The following is a 20,578-nucleotide window of genomic DNA, read 5'->3' as shown; positions in this document are numbered from 1 at the left end:
TGGCCACAAAGAACATTCCCTCCCCAGAAGTGAGTCCATTGGAGAAGCTTCAAAAAAGGGAGAGGCAAGTCAGAGGGGACTGTGTTTATACCGCAGACCACAGCCCAGGGAACTTCGAGGATGGAAGGAAATCACGGGACCTCACCAGTCGTGCAGGGCTACTGAGTTTGCATCCTCCCCGAGGAAACCGACAGAAAGGCCCCTGCTTCCATGGTGACCAAGAACCCCAGGACAGGTGGGTGCGGGGGTTGGGAAGCACCAGAAGGGAAACTGGAGACTATTAGGAACTCAGGATCCCTGGATTAACTTTGCAAACTGAATTAAGCATCCGGACTGGATGCGGGCAGAGGAACAGCCCGGACAGCATGCACCCAGGAGGGAGGGGACGGCTTCTGCACTTCCCCAGCCGGCTGACTCAAAGCCCACTCAAAGCCCACGTCGCTGGTCCTGGCTCCTTCGGTGGCAAAGGCAGAAGCTCATCGCTGGAAAGACACCCGGGCAGCCTGAGCTGATTTCCACTCACAGTCTGGCTGTTTGCTTCAGTTCAGACCTCTTGTCCTGAGAGAGGCAGAGAAACTTCCAGGGGAGAGCACGGGGCTGGGAGTCAAGAGACCTGAGTTTCGGTCCCAAGTCTACCATATATCACAAGACCAGACACCTGTCCCGTAACCCCGCACTTCCACGTTCTCCATTGCCAAGTGAACTTGACAGTGCCTCTCCTCCCCTCCCAGGGAAGTGCGTTCCCCCAGGGCCTCAGTGTCCACCTCCACACGCAGGGGGTGATCACAGCGCGGGCTTTCAGGGCTGCGCACACCCATGGCCAGGTGCCACCCCTGCTGCTCCCAGGCTGATCCGAGACCACAGACGGGCGAGGGGACTTGAGAAATACAAAGCACTTCAGGTTCAAATAAAAGGTGTTACTTCCATTCTCCCCTCTTCCCACCTAGGTCCTCAAAGCTCCCTTTTCCGCACCAGGCTGCCATACCAAACTTTACTACCTGTGTACAGTCGCCCAAAACAGGCTCCCCAAAGGCCCCCGCCTGTGTCCGGTTCCCCTCCCCCACCCAGGCTCCCGGCTGCCTCCCTCCTGCCCGGCCCACAAAGCCCAGCCCTGACCCACCTCCCACCCCCCTCGGGGCTGGGGAGCCTCCTCTGGCCTTCACCAGCACCTGGGCTGGCCCTTAGCGGCACGTCCGGTAGTTGTCTGTGTCCGGTAGTTGTCTGTGCTTCCAGTTCTGATTTTGTTTTGTCTGTTTCTTAGCCTCTTGCCTTTGCCCAGGTCCCCCCAGGCCCCCACCATGAGCTCCCTGTGCAGACAGGGTGTCTCATCTGTCTTCGCACCCCCGATTCTAGTGAAGTCTAGGCGCGTTATTGGAGTCCCCGGAAACGTGTGTGATTTGAATGAATGGGCAATTAAGATAATGTACCAGAAATCACTTTCGACAGTCTTCAGAGTGATCACGATTAAGAGTTCATTCCACAAATATTCATTGATCACCTAGCACTCTTTGCAGGGCCTCACAAACTGCCCTGGGCGATGCGTAATGAAGTCCCTGTCCCCAAGGAGTTCGCAGGGTAATGAGGGAGAAGCCCTGGTGTAACTTTCCTACAAACTACAAGAATATAAACATAGTAACACAAGGATATGCTGTCAAAGAGGCCCAGGCAAGGTTGTGCAAGGTCAGGAACTGCTCCCCCAGGGGCTTCGAGAAGGCTTCCTATAGGAGGGGCTGGCTTCAGAGCTGCCTTGTTGAGGGGCCTTGGCAAAGCCTGGGGCAGCTCGCTGCACCCCCGCACCCCCCGCACCCCCCCCCCCGGGCCCTGAGGCCTCCGCAGTGCCCCCTCTGGCCAGGGCCGCAGGGCCAGCAGAGGCAGAGGGCAGAGCCGCTGACCAAGCCAGGCTTTGGATGGAGGCCTGGCGCTCCACCTCGGGGCCATGTGATTTGACATAGTTCCTTCTTCCAAGCCTCAGGGTCCTGGGGTATAAAATGAGGACAACGGCAGTGACTGATGTGGGTGGTGACACTTCAATGAAATAACACGCATGGAGAACCTGGAACATAAAAGAAGAAACCTCTCCATGAATGTCAACTCTCTTTACCTCTGGGACCCACCAAACAGCAATGTCTCTCATGCGGGGGGCGGGGGGCGGGGGGCCTCCCAGTGTCACGGCTGCAGCACCCAGCCGGCCCCTCCCTGTGGTCTTCGGGTCCTGCCTGGGTTCCCAGAAAAATGATGCAGGTTTAGTGAAGCCCAGATGTCCGAAATTTTACAGAGACAGTTCAGAAGCCCTCCCAGCGGGCTGGGGGACGAACTGGTCTGTAAGCAATCCAGTCGCAGACGTCTGAAAGGAGAGAATGGTCCCATTTGAGCCTCTGACCCCGTGAAGCACAAAAGGGCAGGCATAAGTACCCCAGATGTGGAAACCAGGCCCAGAGAAGGGAAAAGACTAGGCCAAGGTCACCTAGGAAACCAGGGGCGGAGCCCAGACCAAGTCTACTTTTGCCTCTGCTGCCTAGAGTTACCATCCAATAGGCTTGATGTCAAGGGCTGAGGGCCCCTGCCATCAGGAGTCACACCCAGAGCCACGTCCGGGATGACGTCAGAAAGATAAGAGCGAGTTAACTCTCCCCATGGAGTTCTAGGATGTCCTTCAAAAGACTGGGGGATGATCAGAAATGTCTAAAACCCTCAGTGAATAGATTAGCTCTCAGCTCTGCAGTCCAGGAGCTCTGGGACCTTGAGCATGGCCTTCTCCCTCTCCTGGTCTGCCCTTCCTCCTTGTGGAATGAAGCAGTTGTCCTTGAGGTCTCCAAGACCCCTTCTCCCCGATTCTCAGGGGCTCCCAGGCATTCAGCAGAGGGGGTTAAGGCCAAATCTCAAGCCAGGGCCTCCTTGTCTATCTCAGGACACAGGCCCCACAGATATCCGGCTGCTAGCACTGCCCTCTGCCCTGCCCCCTCCCCTCTGTCCCCTGCTTCCCAAGCAGATCTGCCCCCTGTCCATCTGCCCCTCGTGGTCAGCACGGCTGCTGGCTGGAGAGGAGGAAGAGGCTGTATTCATAGCAGCTTTGCCCATACCTACCAAGTGTATTGACCCAGAGCCTCCCCCCTACCCAACTCGCTCTGACATGTATCCTCTCCAGTCTCCCTTCTCCTCCCTGTACCCATGCCCCAACCTCACAGATGCCAAGGTAAACAGCCAGAAGCTACTCACAGCTGGACTCTTTGCTGGGGGGATGGGAGCCCTCTGACCTGAGCAGCTCAGGGGGAGACGAGCTGGGCCTCTGCTCGCTGGGGCTCCCCTCCATCCCATCTGTCCTGCGGCTGCTCCTTGGGTGCGAGGTTGGGAAGGGCAGTCACAGACCACCTCGCCTCACACGTTAGAGCTGCAGAAGCCCGGGAAGTTTCAATGGCTTGCTCAAGTTCACATGCAGGAGCCGGGGGAGGAAGGCACTCACTGTCTGATAGAGGCTTGGCCCAGCCACCAGGCCACCTCATCCCGCCCGGCCCCCATAGCCACGTCCAATATGGCAGTTGGGTAGATAGATAGGCAGGAAAGGTGCTCTGTCTTCTAAGCCAGTTCACTGTGGAGATTCAGAAGAAACTCAGGCTGTAAAACTGGCAGGGGTGGGAGCGCAAAGGGGAAAAAGATAAATCAAAGATTACACCACCTAAAGGAGGCAAGGGGAGGATGGGCCAGGGCAGGGGCTAAGGACCTACATTCGGCTACAGCATCGAAGATTGAACAGCACACAGCATCATGAACGTGTGAACCAGTACAAACAACCCCTCTCTCCTGTCTGGTACTCGGTCAGTATTTGCTGAATGAATGGCTGTTAACAGCTTGTGATTCTGTCTTTCCTGTTCTGGTAAGGTATAAAATCCGTGCAGCCAAATCAGCATTCAACCTAGCTTACCTGCAGTCTTTGTTTTAGGGCCCCAGGCCAAGGTGAAAACAATCTTTGAAAAGAAATGAGATTGTCCGTTTGGGACCCTTGGCTTTCTCTGTTTGGTAGGGGAGGGCCTACCTGGTCTGGTGCTGGGACTGGAGGGTGGGCTCCCCCGCTCCTCCCTCCGCAGTTCTCTGGGTCCCAGACAAATCGGGGTTAGGCTGCTTTCCTACGTGGAGCTGCCTTGGGATGGGACCCCACAGGCAGCCCCAGTGAATGACCACCATGCAGGAATTCATGACTTTCTTGCTGAGCCCAAAACTGGGCAGGGAAAAAGGGGCCATGCCTGCGGGATAGATTCTGGCCTCGGCTGGGCCCTGCTTTACTTGCTGCAGATACGCAAGTCTCTCCCTAGTGCGGTGATTGGTCTGTCTCTCCTTGGTTTCAAATTCTGCAGGGGAATCACACGCAGACCCTGGTCACCACCTGTACACCAAGCACGCTGAGAAATTCTAGGGATGATAATTTCTGGGTAAATTACCTAAGTGCAGAAGGGTCCACCATGGGAGCTGGGGGAGCATAGAGCAGGGACAGAAGGTGGGAATACGTGACTTGTGCATTAATCACAAAGCAATCAGTGGATGACAAGGGGCCCTGGAGCCACTGGGTTGGTCCAGCTGGACTCAGCAGAGGGAAAGGTCACCCTTGCCGGGGAGCTCCCATCCATCACCAAGACACCCACTTACCTGACTTCCACGTGCCCAAGCCTCCTATATTCCAGCTGGGCAGAGATGCTGTACTGGCCTGACTCATTGTCCTTGATCCATAGCATCCTTGGGCCGTGCCACACCTGGCCGGGCCACAGAGTCTCCTTGGCCCAACACACTGCAGAGGAGGAGCTTTGGCTGGTTAACCTTCAGGAAACCATTTACTGGGTTTGGCCAGCTCCTGAGGCCTGCCTACTTCTCTTCCTATGCCCTGTATCTTCCCTAGTTACCAGGGTCCAAGGAGAGAGGGACTAAGTGCTCGCTGCTCTCCCACCAACCTACGTGTCTGACCCTCCCTGGCTTCTTCCTTCTCCTGTCAAATCTACCCACCCCTGCCCCCTTCAATCCCCACTGAACACAGAGGGCCCTGCTGGACAGAGCTCCCAGCTCACCTGCCCCTGCCCTTCTCTGGCTAGGCCCTAACCCTTGGATCAATTTGTTTCTGACATTTTCCTTGCAAGTGTGCTATGCCTTCCAGGTCATTTCCATTTTAACGGGAGCAATGTCTTGACACACGTGTAACACTTAGCAGTGGATTTCAGCAGTGATGATGGCTTTGGGGGAGGGAAAAGCATCTTGACAAGACAGACCATTCCATGGCCCAAATCCACAGCTCTGGATTCAGACCCTAGATTTAAATCCTGGCATGACCTTGGGCAAGTCATTTAACCTCCCCTAGCTCTCCATAAAGAGCAGGAATAAACACATCCACCTCACAGGGGTGAGGAGAGAATTTAATACACATATATTTTAAGATCCTGGTTACAAGGTTGAAACTGCCCTCCTTAGCATGGTGAGCCTGGTGCTTCAAACATGGGAAAGGAGGTGAGGGGAGGGAAATTAAACTGTCCTCAGCAACTGAACCCTAGCAGGGCAGGTGATTTTAAAGGCACCTGGCCCTGAATAGCCACAGCACCTGTGCACCCATCCCTCTGGGTAAAGGATTATTTTCTTTACATTTCTTTACCATTACAGCCATTTCTCCAGGTAAAGCATTATTTTCTCCCCCCACCCCCAAGGGTCCTCTTTGGACATGTGAAAATCCTTGGGAAGTCAAGGTCACTAATACTGTAATGTGAAAAGTTTATTGATTTTTTTTTTTAAAGATTTTCTTTATTTGGGAGAGAAAAAGAGAGCACATGCGAACACGAGCAGTGGGGAGGGGCAAAGGGAGAGGGAGAAGCAGACTCCATACTGATCGGGGAGCCCAACATGGGACCCAATCCCAGGAGCCCAGGATCACGACCTGAGCCAAAGGCAGACGCCCAACCGACTGAGCCATCCAGGCACCCTGTAATGTGAACATTTTAAGCAAAAGATTTTGTTTATTTTGTTTGTGAAAACACAGGGTGCTCTGGGGCTCCGAAACCAGGAGGAAGCATGGATTGTCCCAGCTGTGGACAGCAAGGTGTAGGCTTACCCATGACCTCATTCCACCCTCATTCCACTGAGGAGGTTGGTGGCAACAGACAACTCTCTTAAAGGTCAAATCAAGACCCTCGGGCAAATGTAAAAGTAACACATGTCAATGATTTCATCCCACTCGGCAACTAATGAGGGACCTAGTAGGATGTCACAAGTGCTCAGAGAATCCAGACAAACACATATAAAAGCCATCAGGAAGGCTGCACTTAATTCACTGAATAGAGGCAAACTGGTCAATATCTGCAGGGCAATAATCAGTTGCATTTCCGCTGGATACAATTTGTATCTCTATGGGCAAAATCATTTGCCTTCTTATCCGTTTTCCACAGTTTTGCTCAAGGACAAAGGAAGACAAAGATAATCCAGAGGGAGACTAGACAGGACAGCCAATAATCTTTTCTGCCCATTTCAAAGTCTTTCACAACGTTTCCTAACATGACAACTCTCTTCCTCTTATGACAAAGCAGAAAAGACAAAGGCAGGCACAGCAATTCCATCCAGTGCCAGTCCCTTGTGAGGGCGGAGGAAGTCCAGACAACGACGTCACGTCCGGGATGACGTCAGAAAGATAAGAACGAGTTAACTCTCCCCATGGAGTTCTAGGATGTCCTTCAAAAGACTGTCCTTTATTGGAGATTACATCCTTCATATATTTATGGCATTCAAACGTCCTTTCTGAAAACATGGTGGTCATAGATAGTACTACTACTGCTAGTTGTTGTTGTTTAAGATTTCATTTATTTACAGAGAGAGCGAGCACAAGCAGCGGGGAGAGGCTGAGGCAGAGGGAGAAGCAGGCTCCCCGCTGAGCAAGGAGCCGGATGCGGGACTCGATCCCAGCACCCTGGGATCATGACCTTAACCAACAGAGCCACCTAGGCGTCCTACTAGTTGTTTTTAAAATGTACTTGTTGTGGGCGCCTGGGTGGCTCAGTTGGTTAAGCAACTGCCTTCGGCTCAGGTCATGATCCTGGAGTCCCAGGATCGAGTACCACATCGGGCTCCCTGCTCAGCAGGGAGTCTGCTTCTCCCTCTGACCCTCTTCCCTCTCGTGCTCTCTGGCTCTCATTCTCTCTCTCAAATAAATAAATAAAATCTTAAAAAAAAATAAAAATAAAAAATAAAAAATAAATAAAATGTACTTGTTGTTTGAGATCAAGGCTGGCACCCCTATGTTCAGTCCCCATCTTATAAACATAGATATGGTTTTTGTTGTTCTGTGTTTTTTTATTTTTTATTTTATTCATCTGTGATAGCCAAAAGTCTAGAAACACCCATCCTGCTCACAATTCTGAACTGTTGTTCCAGGTAAAGTGGCTGAAGGGTAAGTCCTGTGCACCAGCACCCACGTCCCCTAGCCAATCAGAGTTCTGCTGGTCCTGGTGGAGGATGGGCAGCCAACCTGGACAGGGCCTCCAGATATGAGGCTGAAGTGGGAAGGGAGAAGAAAATGAGACTTATGGACGGACTCCTTGGGATGCCAGAGGGAGGCTGAGACAGCAGAGCCAGAAAATCACCCTCTCTGAGGCAGGCCTCCAAATTCATTCTATGTGTTGTGCCGCATGGCTTGTTAACAGCCTTTACCTACACCATCCTCCCTGTCTGTAGCACGGAAGAGTCTGAGGCCCATTAAAACCTGGTCTATGCTGGCATGTGGGCCAGAAGGACAAGGAACAGGGCTTGGGACCACGAGAGCCTGCCCCATTCCCCGGATGTAGGGATGTAATCAGCAAAGCCCAGAAGGAGAGGGGTTACAGACTCGAGCCTGATTAGATCTGGAGAACTGGAACAGACACTTCCTAGCATGTTCGACTTTAACATCTGCAGCCTGGCTTTTCAACCCCTCCACAGGAGGAGTGTGGTTGGCAAGGCCTCTTCCACGTCTGACTATCCCACTGCTGCGAAGGCACTGCTTTTAAAGGCACAGTGCTGCCCGGGCCCGAGAGCAAGCCCCCTCCCCAAGGAGCAGGGAGAGTACGGGAGCTGGAGTTGGGCATTTCAGTTCCAATGAGATGGACAGCCCATCGTGGCCCTAAAGGGGAAGGTGGGAGGGTGCGATGGAGGATCTCTGGGCACCAGCATCCTGTGTATTAAGGACTGCTATCCTGAGTACCTGCTTTCTGCCGGATTAACGGGAAAGAAAATGAGCAGAGGGAAGGAGACAGCTCCCGACGGTTTTTCAAGAAAAGTGCATTTAAACTTAAACTCAGTGTAGCAGAACAGCTGGGTTGGAAAATTGGTTGTTTAGCTCTACAGTTGGTGTCAGGAACCCACTGACTGAGAGGGAATAAGAGTAGCTTGAATTTGTAAACTGCAGGTACTGGGAACCAAGACAAAGGGCCTCTAGGCAGCAGGGACTCCGGCGACTTCTCTTCCCCGCCCCCCCCCGCCCCCCACCCCGGCTCCTACATGTCAGGGGCAACGACCGGACCCAGCTAAGAAACCATTGCCAAGGCCTGAGCTGGTCACACTATAGGCATTGGCCAGGTTCTAGAGTTTTCATGTTCCCAGCTCTGCCTTCAAGGAAACAAGCCTAGAATCCCAGAATGCCAGATCCAGAGGGACCAAAGATTGCACAGGAATCCCCCACTTCAGCTCGCCTGTGCCCCAGGGAATGCTCCCTAGTCCTCGCCCAGCCTGGCTTGCTGTCTGCAGCTAGGATGGGGAGGAAATGCCTCCTGGTGGACGCAGACACCTGCGTCTCTTCTGTCACCCAGCAAGGTGGGCGCACGCCGTGGCACCTTAGATGGGAATGGCCCCTCCGAGATGACCTGACCCACAGGTCACAGACCACCCCGATGCACCTGCAGGAATTCATTTTCTTGGCCTAACTAATGTTAAAAGTACTTTTTATATCCAATATTTACAATAGGGAAATGTCCCACACAAACCTGGTGTGGTGGATTCTCTGGAAATATCAGAAAGGCCAGCAACAAGGACCCCACGTGACCACAAGAAAACACCCGTCATGGAGGCACCGCTCTCCAGACTATTCCAGCCCCAGCTCTCCCTACTGTGCCCTGACCCAGCTGCCTTCCTTGTCCACAAGACACGACCAGTCTCTACAGGTACGAGTTTGTGAGGCCAGACTGTGCACACTCCAGGTTTTCACAGTCACAGTAAAGGAAGATCTCCCTGGTCTAGTGCTCATTCCCTTCCTTTAAAATTCAGCCTCTTCCCTTGTGGAGTTATGCTCACCCCCAGCGACTTCCTTCCTCATGTCCTGTTGTCTTCGTCTAGGGACCTTCGTTAATATAAAAATAACCAGAGCAGCAGAGCAATTTTGTTTAATCCTCCTTTTCCTGTGGCCACGCATTTAAGGCAGTGGTTCCAACCAGCGGCAGGACCACCTCTACGGTGCCTTCTGGGGTTTCTGGAAGGTATAATTAGTACCTTAATGACCGAGGCACTTAGTGCTTGGGGTCCAGAGATGCTAAATATCCCGCTAGGCAAGGGATAGTCCATAAAACAAAACAAAACAAAATTTGTCCTTGCGGAACACTTCCAACACTGATTAAAATGGAACACTGGCTAATTTTTTCCTCTCATTTAGCTTCTCTAAGCTTCTGTAAAACAGGGATAGTCTACTTCATTCACATGACATGACACTTCTCACACAGGATCATTGTGGCGATGACTTGAGATAAAACCATACAAATACCAGACACTCACTAGGTATGCAGTGAATGTCAGCGATGACAACTGATTTAGAAAAGGGGCTGGTGAGGCCGGAACTAAGAGAGCTAAGTTCTAGCCCTGCGAGAATAGCGAGTCTTTCAGTAACCAAACAGGTGACGCTGGTCCTGTTGTTTCTCCTCTCCCAACAAGGAGGGGCTGCGCTAGATTCCTGGCAGTCCTCACCACCCACCCCAAATACTTTGTGGTTCTGTGTGCCTAAAATGATGCATGACATACCCTTTTGATTTTCTTTCAGGCTTTCCTGGTCTGGGCCAGCATTCCCAGGTCCACAGTTGGAAGCTGACCTGAGGCTTCCATCAAATCAAAGAACAAGGTTGACAGGTAGAGCACACTGGATATCACTGCTCCCCTAAAATCCGTGACCTTTTGAGGGAGGCTCTAGTGACTGGTGGCCTCAGCTTTTCCCAGCTGTTCCCCTTCTCAGAAGGAGAAAGAGCTATTTTTCCGCAGAACACAGCCTCTTGTGATGGGTACCTGCCCATCACTAGACTCTCACCCCAAAGGGATTCAGGGAAATAGCTGAGGCTCAGCAGTAAGGCAGAGGCTCAGAAATAGACCCTACCCACCACCCACCGCTGGAAGCAAGGCCGTGATGGGGGGGATCAGGGGGGAGGCTGCACATCAAAGGGAAAAACAGCAGTTCAGTTCATTGGAATAAGCCAGGAAGAAAGGAACTGCAATAGCTTGTTACTGAGAGAATAATTTGTAACTAGGTTACAGACAGTCTGAAGAGACAGAGAATGGATGGTGGAAATGGACAAAATAAACGGAAATATAATTCTCTTGACGGCTGATGTGGAGCAAGAGCTCCATTTACTCTAAACCTCTTACTCCAGATTTCCCTCCTGGATTTTAGAGGAATCCTACAAATGATTCCTTCAAGCACCAGGAGTAAGAATATTTAAATAAAGACTTGAACTTAGGGGGTTATCCTCAGGGCGAATCAACTGTTTTAAGGGCAAAGGAACCTTCCTCTTAGATTTACAGGTTACTGGTGCCCTCTGGCGGACAACATGGGTTACATCTGTGGGTTAGAGGCCGGAGATGTTTGGGCCCCTGTGACTGAGGAAGCTGCAAGCAAAAGGAAGAGGCCGTCTCGGGTGCCGTGCCCCTCACGTGCATTAGCTCGTGGGTGCCTCACGCTCCGTGTTCCAGATCAGCGAGCTGAGGCTTAGAAACATTAAGTTAACTGCCTGAGGTCACCCAGCAAGTAGCTTATGGGCAATTCTGATTCAGTGCCAAGGATTCCAGAACTCCTGATGGTTACAAGTCTCTCTCTCTCTCTCTCTCTCTCTCTCTCTCTCTCACACACACACACACACACACAGAAAGAAGAAAGCAGATGCAAGTTTCACCAAAATCTGTAACCCTTATTTAGGTAGCAACTTTACCCAGTTTTGAGCAGTATAAAGCTGGAGTTTTTGAGTTAAAATGTCCCAATTTAGGGCACTAGCAAAGTTTCACATTTCTTTAACTTGACTCAAATGTCTCGTTTTATTTCCCACTAGTGACTCTTTTAAAGGTTAATGATGAAGGGGAAAGAGTCCCAGAATGTGGGGCGCCTGGGTGGCTCAGTTGTTAAGTGTCTGCCTTCGGCTCAGGTCATGATCCCAGGGTCCAGGGCTCCCTGCTCAGCGGGGAGTCTGCTTCCCCCTCTCTCCCACTCCTCCCTTCTTGTGCTCTCTCTCTCTCTCACTCTCTCTCTGAAATAAATAAAATCTTAAAAAAAAAAAAAGAGGGTGCCTGGGTGGCTCAGTCGTTAAGCGACTGCCTTCGGCTCAGGTCATGATCCTGGAGTCCCGGGATCGAGTCCCGCATCGGGCTCCCAGCAGGGAGTCTGCTTTTCCCTCTGACCCTCTTCCCTCTCGTGCTATCTTTCATTCTCTCTCTCTCAAATAAATAAAAATCTTAAAAAAAAAAAAAAAGAGTCCCAGAATGCGAGGAGGCAAGATGGGGTTCCGCAGATCCCATGCGTTCATCAGTCAGGCGGTGATTGATATCACTTCCCCTCTGTGTGTTGAAGAAAATTATCTCTAAAGACATGTTAACCTAAAAGAGATTTTTTTTGCACACCTGGCCCTAAACCTGAAATGAATCCTCGCTCCTTTCTCCCTTCTTTTCGCTACCCGAGAAGCTTTGCGTGGGTGGCAGAAACATTTGAGTATCTGCTTGAGATCCGGAAGTCCAGCAGGACAAAAACCCATCCTTCACAATTCCCCACTCTTCCTCTCCCTCCCCAAAATTTCAATCGTAGTTTTAAACAATAGCAGTGATTCTCAGAACATGGTTCTTAAATCAGGAACACCAGCATCACCTGGGAACCTGACAGAACTGTGGACCTACTGAATGGAACCTGCCGAGATGGGGCCCAGCAATCTGCTGGCAAAGCCTTTCAGGTCTGTGCTTGCTGAGGTCTGATGGCTACTGTTCTAGAACAGGGTTCTTAACCTAGGATCTGGAGGAAGTTTTAGGGGGTCTAAAACTTCCTTGGGTGCATATAAAATTTTACATATATATCCTTTCTCGGAGAGGGAGTCCAGAGAAGCCACCTCTTAACCCCAAACAAGTTGTGAACTACTATTCTATGAATCATTTCATGGTAAACATCCCCCTGCCTGTACCCACAAACTTCATTTTCCTATTTCTTTGCCTTAAAACACACCTGGCTTTACCCCCAAAGAATCAATCTTGTGGTCAGGGACACCTGGGTGGCTCAGTTGGTTAAGCGTCTAGATGCCTTCAGCTCAGGTCATGATTCCCAGGGTCCTGGGATCGAGTCCCACACTGGGTTGGTTCCCTGCTCAGCAGGGAGCCTGCTTCTCCCTCTCCGTCTGCCGCTCCCCCTGCTTGTGCATTTGCTTGCTCTGTCAAATAAATAAAAATAAAATCTTTAAAAAAGAAATCTTGTGGTCATTTTCCCATGCCCCATGTACCTTCAGTATAGGAGATGGGCCTTCCCTATACTGTACCCAGACCATTATCCTTCCACACAGAAATCTCTGCTCTTTTGAGATTCAGGCCCCTCCTTTATTGTGTCATCTGCTTACCTTCCAGACTCGCTCATTTACTATAGACTTTGGGTTCCTACAACCCTGCCATCAGCCTGGGTGATATCAATGTCATATGAATGACCCATCCAACACCCCAGCCTCACAGGACCCTCCCTCATTGACCACCCCAACATCAAGAAATTTCTCATCCATGACACCTGAACTGCTCACTCTATGCCATGTGGGGACTTACCCTCACCTGGGATGGCTCCCCCTTTGTACCAGTCAGCTCAAACTAAATCAGTGTGGTAACACACCCCCAAATCTCAGCAGCTTCCTCTAAAATGTTTGTTTCTCTGCCCACCGCAGGACAGCTGTAGCTCGGCTCCCTGCTCCTGTCAACCCTGGAGCCAGACTGAAGGAGCAGACCCCATTCTGGGGTGCAGTAGCCTCATGCTAAGGGAAAGGAGCACAACTCACCCCCGCCATGGTCCCTAAACCTCTGCTCAGAACTAGTACCCTCGGGGAGCCTGGGTGGCTCAGTCGGTTAAGCGTCTCTTATTTCAGCTCAAGTCATGACCTCAGGGTTGTGAGATCGAGTCCCGCATTGGGCTCCACACTGGGCATGGAGCCTGCTTAAGCTTCTCTCTCCTTCTCCCTCTGCCCCTCCCCCACTTCTCAAAAAAAAAAAAAAGTAGTACACTTCATTCCCCCTCACATTTCATCGACAAGCCTGGTATCACTGGGGCAGGGAGGATAATCCTCTCCAAAGTGTGGTAGAGAGAAGTGGCAGATGTTTTGACAATTCAATCTACCCCAATTTTTGAAGTCTTTATTAGAACATCAATCCATCTCAGAACACAGCGGCCTGGCCTTTCTGCTCTCAGTCCACTCCTACCACACCATTCTTTCAATTTCATGCAGGCTTCCCATTTCCTATCAGCCCTCTCCCAGAAATAACGATGATAGATAACCTTTATCGAACACGTCGTAGGTGCTGACTTAAGCTCTATTATCCCATGACATATTTGCGGCTTAGAGAAGCTAAATAAACCTGCCTTCACTTTCTTCTTCCTGTCCTCTAAGTTAGAACCATCCCTTCAACTATCAGGGGAACCACAGGAGAACCAGGTAGAACTGAGAGCCCAGGTTGGGGACATGAATGCATACGAACGGCAATCAGCAGCTTGTATGATCTTTCTCCCAAAACCTCTCAGCGGCTGGAACTATTGGTTCTCAGCCAGAGGGGATTCTCTCCTTAAGTGACATCTGGCAGTGTCTGCAGATATTTCTGTCACCTTGAGTAGAGGTCAGGGATGCCACAAGGCACAGGACACTCCCCCGCCCAACACACACAACGGAAAATTTCCCAGGCCCAGATGTCAATAGTGCTGAGGCTGAAGAGACCCGGGCCAGGGCCGGGGGCTGTTGGGCCAGGGCCTCGCAAGTTTCCCTGGTCCGTTCTCTCCTGGTCCCCAGAGGTCCCACTTCAGACCTTCTCCATTCTCTTCAGACTCTTACCCCAACTGCCTCCTCCCTCAGACTCCACTCTCTCCTTCCCTGCTTTCAACTACACTGAACTTTCCAGTCTCCCAGATGCCATATGGGCTCTTCACCTAAAGGCCCTTGCACCCCTGCTCCCCCCTCTCCCAACTCCCATTCTTCCTTGAGCTCTCAGCTTCTCGTCTCTTCAAGGAGGCTGTTCCTCACCCTTGACTAGACCGGCGCCTCTTCTCTGTCTCCCACAGCAACACGGGTGCTCCTCACAGAACAGGCACCACACCAATACTGTGTGTTGAACCGGCCAGTTTCCCTAAGCCACGAGAGCGAGGACCACGTTCCTCCTCTTCACCACAGCACCCCGGGACCTACGAAGTATAAGATACAGAATATTTACAGCGCAGGCCTATTTCCATGTGGATCTCCTCCTATGCGCCAAGTCGACACATCCAAAACAAAACTCATCATTTCTTCCCACCTCACCACCACCATCCTCACAAACCTACCCGTTTGCCCATAATTTCCTCCCGAGCCATCCCTGACTCCTCCCCTTCCCTCACACCCGCAGTGACTCATTCGGGAAGGGCCTCCCTTGTCCCTTCCGCCTGGGTTTCCCTCAAATCCATGCATTTCTTTTGGGCTTTTGTCTCAGACACAATAGTTTTAACCAGTGACTGATTCTGTGACTCTTAATTCCCTTGGACAGGTTATTTCGTTCCTCTAAGCTTTAAATACCCCATGGGATAATAAATGCCAGGTCAGCACTTACTAAGTGTTTAGTCAATGTTATCTACTATTATTTTTTTCCAGGCCCACTGCCATCACCTTAGGAATATCATCGTTTCTAGCCCAGATTGCTGCCATGACCTGTTATCCCTGCTTCTAGTCTGGCCAGCACTCCAGTCTATTCTAACAACGCAGCCAGAATCTTCCAAAAATGCAAATGAGACCATGTCACACACGCTTAAAATCCTCTAGTGGCTCTCCACTGCCTTCAGGATAAGGCTCAAACTCCCTGGCTGTGGCATAGCACACCTTCAGCAGCCAGCCCCTCCCACACTCCAGCGCCTTTTCTCCTCACTTCTCTGGCCACACCCCGTGCTCCAGTCACACAGAACAACGGAACGCTCGCAAACACACCTTGCTCTCACGGGTACTTCTTTGACTGCTGTTTCCTCCGCCCGTGTGGAAACTGCCAGATGTCCTGAAGTCCACTGCTGGACTGTAGGCAACTTGAAGGAGCTTCCTAATTCACTGTGCTATTCCTAGTACCAAGCAGGATCTGGTTCATGTGAACACCAAATAAGTCATAAGCTATACTGAACTGAACTCCCAAACTTTATTTTGAAGAGGAAAGAAAGCAAATGAGTTTTGGGTTGGGAAGGTATGTAGGTGAGATGATCCTCATATCCCCAATCCTGTAATGACCTGAAATCTAATAGCGCTAATTTTTAAAAATACCTTTAGAGGACGGATTTGTGTGAATTCTGACAAACAAGCACCAACTAGGCATTTGTCTGCTAATGACAATTTAAATCATTTACTAGTTTCAGCTTGCCTTCCTCTGGCCTCAAGACTACACTCATCTGCAGCACCAGGACTCAAGATGACTAGGATGGAAAACCCAGAAAACAAAACGTGTTATGCAGTTGGATTTGTTACAAAGTACCTTAAAGAAGTCACAAAACGTGGAAAGGGTTGTGTGGACACAGAAACTGGCTTCATCCTTGGTTCTAATGTTCCTCTTGCTTGTTTTCATTTTTAAAATGCTATCCCTGATATTTCCATGTCAGCCCCACCCCGCCCCCAGGAGCTCCTCATACAGGTGTATACTGCGTATCTCTAGATAAGACAGCCTATGAAGTGTGCCCCCCAAAGTCGTGCGGTGTGCACCAGTCTGCGCCTGCTCTGCAGTGGCCCTGAACTCGGGACAAATGACCAGATGTTTCACTCACCTGAACAGTCTTAGCTGTAAGGACATGACCTTTTGAAAATGTGGGCTAGCAAGCCCTTTGCGGGCAGTTTGTCTTCAATATCCCTCCAAAGAACAGAACCTGAGGGCACAGACCAGTGGCTGCAATGAAGCTCCTCAGAGTGAATGTACAATGTTGTGTTTTTGTGGAAGAGATCTGGTAAGTTCATGAGCTTTTCAGGGAGGGCTATCATCCACCCCCCAATTTAAGAACCACTTCTGGAGACCTCAGCAGATGTTAGGCAGATAAGTGATCAATGTGTACTTTGGGACAGGCCCTCAGTACCTCGTGAACTAGCCCCAATTCAAAACACAAACTAGAACCCTGCACCTAGCAGCTGTCTGTCAACTCAACAGAGGCAAATCTGTCATCTCACCATTTGAAATCTCTCCAGCAACAAAGAAAGTGGACAAGATGATATCCCCGTGGGCTCAGAAGAGTTCGGTACAGACTTGTGCCTAGAGAGAAGGCTTGCCTTAAATCACTCTAGATGTGCAGGTTCAATACAGTCTCTAATTCTTAAGGGCTCTAGGTGGGGAAATTCCACTTGGCCTAACTAACTAGCTCAAGGTTAAAAAATACTCTGCGAAATCTTGAGGTTCCCTTCAGGATTGGGAACCTAAAAATGAAATACAATACTCTAACAGGTGAATGGAGGAAAATATCAAAAGTCGCTGTTGATTTTAAGTACGTAACTTCTTTTGCAAAATCTATTCTCTTTGTCCCCAAATCAGACTAAAGATTACATATAAAAACAGAAAGTGAGATTTTGCAATATCCAAATTTCCCCAATAATGACACCACAAAATGGCAAAATGAAAAATATTTAATACACAAGAAAGCACAACAGAATCAAAAGGTATTAAAAGCATTAGTGCAAAACCCAGAAAGATACAGAGCCATTAACTTATTGGTGCTTAAAAGAACTAGGCAAAAACACATGAAAATGTCTCCCCATTTAGTGAGCTGGCCACTATTCAAAAAGTTACTTGACATTGCTTTTTTCTGTCTTTATGAAACCACGTTTGCTACACTCCTGTTGATTATGCTTACCTGAGCAGATATGTTATTTGGAAAATTGCATGTTTTCTGTGTATCAGCAGTTCATTTTAGGCCACCTACTCAAGTGCAAGTAGAAAATTTTTGTCCATCCAGACCACGGCAGAGCAGTTGTACCTACTATCCAAATTTAGACACACTTCTCTCAGAACCTAGAGACAGAACTCTTTTCTAGTCAGGAGCTTCATACCAAGAAGTTACATAGAAGTTACAGGTTACTTACATGTAGTATATATGCGAGTACCTACACCTGTAGGTACAAGGAAGCAACATAGGCTCTGCTAGGCAGGCACTACGGGGAGCTTGTGCTCAGCTTCCAGGACATGAGGTATTCTGAATGTATACCCCAGAGATTGGTATAACCATTTTCAACATGTCATTCAAGGCAATGTATAGATCGGTTAAGCTGCTCCAGCATCCTTAACTTCCATAACAAACTTTATGAGGTAGAAAGGGTAGTATGCGTGTTCATTTAACAGATGAAAAAAAAATGGGGCTTAAAAAAGGGTGATGACTGGGGCTGCGGACGGCGGAAGGACCTTACACTCCTTATCTATCCAAAAGGCACGTAACAGTGCCTGCCTGTAGACTAAGGGGCAGAGTCCTATGCAGAGGCTGCTTCCAACTTCTACCTTGTCAAGTACTGCGGAGGCCAGAAACATTTCATTCTCCTTTTAAAATATTTTCTATTATTTTTAAGAGGAGGAAAGAAAAAAAACAAAGGAGATGTTTTGATTTTAAAAGGAAGTGAAAAACAAGGCAAACCGCACGGGGAAAAGGGCCTCTTGTAAGAAGTTTCTTAGTGCTGAGGCAACAGGGGAGCTCATTCCCCTGCTCCCCCATCACCGACACAAAGGAAGCCTCAACTACAAGTTGTTTTTTATTAGACAGTAGCTCTGATATCACAGTTTCCCTTCCTTATTGCTAGAATCCAACACCTACCCCCTGCAAAAGAAACATTCCCCAGGACTGACAAGAAAAGAGGAGTCTTATCTAAAGATATTATAGTTCCAACCACCCAGGGGGTGACACAAAAGGCCTTTGGTATAAAAGCAATATCCAGAAGCAGATCACTGTGAACTCTGAGGAAAAAAGAGCAATAGTAAGGGAAGAGGAAGGAGAAAGGTATGACATCAAAGTAGTTACTGTTAAAAAAAAAAAATGCCTTGGGATAAGACATTAGGCGCTCTAATAAATGGTCAGTGTCATAGTGATAATGTCAATTTTCAAGAAAGCATTTGCCAAATTATAGCCACTATTCTGAGAAAGGAATTCCTCTGACAGCACTGTTTGACCCTTTTTAAGATCCTCGACCCATTCTACCGCAAGAAATGAGGACTCGTACTTGCTGTCCTATGCTCCCAGAAGACATTAAGTAAGGATCCTGGGTGAAGGAAAACAATCCGCAGCAGCAACAGCATCTGGGACTCCAGCTAAAGCTACCAACAAGTATCAGCTACCTCTGTCTGCAGATACACCAATAGGCAACATTATCAGTCACTCGAAAGGCTCTGAGAGAGGCACAGTAAACCCAAGGGATCTTTAAGATTCTACTTTCTTTATGCCACATTCGCCAATAATGGCGTTCCTTGGGATTGCACGTTCCTTCTACCAAAAGATCTCAGAATGCTTGGGGGACACTCTCCCACAGGAGAGAAGAGATCCGGTGGCTCCTATAAAAGGAAGAAGGTAGCAATGGTGACCGAGGAAAGCGCTGTCCACAGACAGGATGTCTCAAAGTAATCTGGAAAAACTGTCCCCAAATTAGGTCAGGGAGTCACCTCAACCACTACCTCAGACACTCATTTCCAGTTTAGCTTTAGATCCTCAGTATCTCTCCTCATATGCTAAACTACAACTCCACTAATCACCATCTGGAAGATTCCAGCAAAGTAACCTCGGCATACCCTACAGCAGTGCAAAATTCCAGACATTTGTAAACATTGTACATCTTGCTTTTGGCACAGGGGAGAGCTTATGGGTTCTTTATCTTTGAAGTGAAGATTCGAAACACAGCTAGTTCCTATTCTATAGCCATTTTCAGCAAAGGCATTGGCAGTCTTGATAGTATATGTGCATATATATATATACTCATGAATGAAGAGAACCATCAAAATAAATTCTTTAGGACATCAGTCAACAATTTAAGTAGATACTTGGTTAAATGGAAAACAACGGCTTCACAGTATCTAAAGGCATGTACTTTCAGAAGTTCACATGACTCTCTGTGGGGAAAAAAACCCAAATATCTGGTTAACAAATTTCCTCCTTTTGGGGCACCTGGGTGGCTCAGTTGTTAAGCGTCTGCCTTTGGCTCAGGTCTGATCCCAGGGTCCTGGGATCAAGCCCCACATTGGGCTCCTTGCTCAGCGGGAAGCCTGCTTCTTCCTCTCCCACTCCCCCTGCTTGTGTTCCCTCTCTCTTTGTGTCTCTCTCTGGCAAATGGATAAATAAAATCTTTAAAAAAAAAAAAATTTCCTCCTTTCTAAAGAGAACCAAGAGACAATACTACAATAGTTCTGTAGAACCCAAGATCTAACATTCACCAATTTCTCATGAATAACTGTTCAAAGGAGCCAACAATGCACTGAACTATTTTTAAAAAAAAGTTACAAATGATCCTGACCTTTAAAAATAAATTCTTACAAACAAAATAATGTCCCACAAAGCATTATATACACCTAAATATGCATAAATTATTATTTAAAACACAACTGCATATTTCAAATGCTTGGCAGTGATTCCATCTCATATTAGAAAAGTTCATGGCAGTTTGTAGGCCGGCCTGGCTGACGGTGATCCATTGTTCAAGCCTAGGATTGCAAACCTTTGATATTCCAGAGGTGGACTGTGGGATGGCAATATGCATCCGAAGCTTGGTCTTAAGATTTTTATAAAGCCTAATTTAAGTATTTAATACAAAAGCATAGCAAATATTGTAAGTACGGTGCAAGAACAGTGAGTTAATGAGACAGGAGACATTTTTAGCTGTAACCTAGAAATTCATTGTTTCTAAAGATTTTTTGTTTTTGCTCTGAACTTTCTGTCCAGGATAACATGATCATAAATATTAAATGATAATTAAAATAAGAAATTTGGTGCTAGGGCACCTGGCTGGCTCAGTCAGTATAGAGTGTGCAACTCCTGATCTCGAGCCCCATGCTGGGCGTACAGATTACTTAAAAAAAAAGAAAAGAAAAGGGAAGGGGAAGGGGAAGGGGAAGGGGAAAGGGAAGGGAAGGGAAGGGAAGGGAAGGGAAGGGAAGGGAAGGG

The 20,578-nt window shown here is 48.9% G+C and overlaps 1 protein-coding gene across 2 annotated transcripts in view; it reads right to left on the bottom strand.

Annotated features, from left to right (window-relative positions):
* Nucleotides 1-1,983: 1,983 nt before the first annotated feature.
* Nucleotides 1,984-20,578, bottom strand: part of MDM4 (MDM4 regulator of p53) — a 59,781-nt gene continuing 41,186 nt past the window's right edge. Inside the window, exons 11-12 of one of the 2 annotated variants that reach the window (XR_012375810.1) lie at nt 14,484-14,641; nt 1,984-2,053 (exon numbers count right to left, since the gene is read on the bottom strand). Coding sequence is in view for 1 of the 2 variants with exons in the window: in XM_073884531.1 (XP_073740632.1) it covers nt 14,537-14,641 (105 nt within the window). In the remaining variant the exon portion in view is untranslated. Of the gene's footprint in view, nt 2,054-11,615; nt 14,642-20,578 lie in introns of those variants that run through there. The other variant, XM_073884531.1, reaches the window with a different exon arrangement.

The sequence above is a fragment of the Callorhinus ursinus genome, unplaced genomic scaffold (genome assembly GCF_003265705.2).
Source record: "Callorhinus ursinus isolate GAN/ISIS: 27379988/994484 unplaced genomic scaffold, GSC_fseal_2.0 scaffold57, whole genome shotgun sequence".
Lineage (NCBI taxonomy): Eukaryota > Metazoa > Chordata > Mammalia > Carnivora > Otariidae > Callorhinus > Callorhinus ursinus.
Note: the sequence above shows the minus strand (reverse complement) of the source record. Positions and strands in the feature narration are given on the sequence as shown.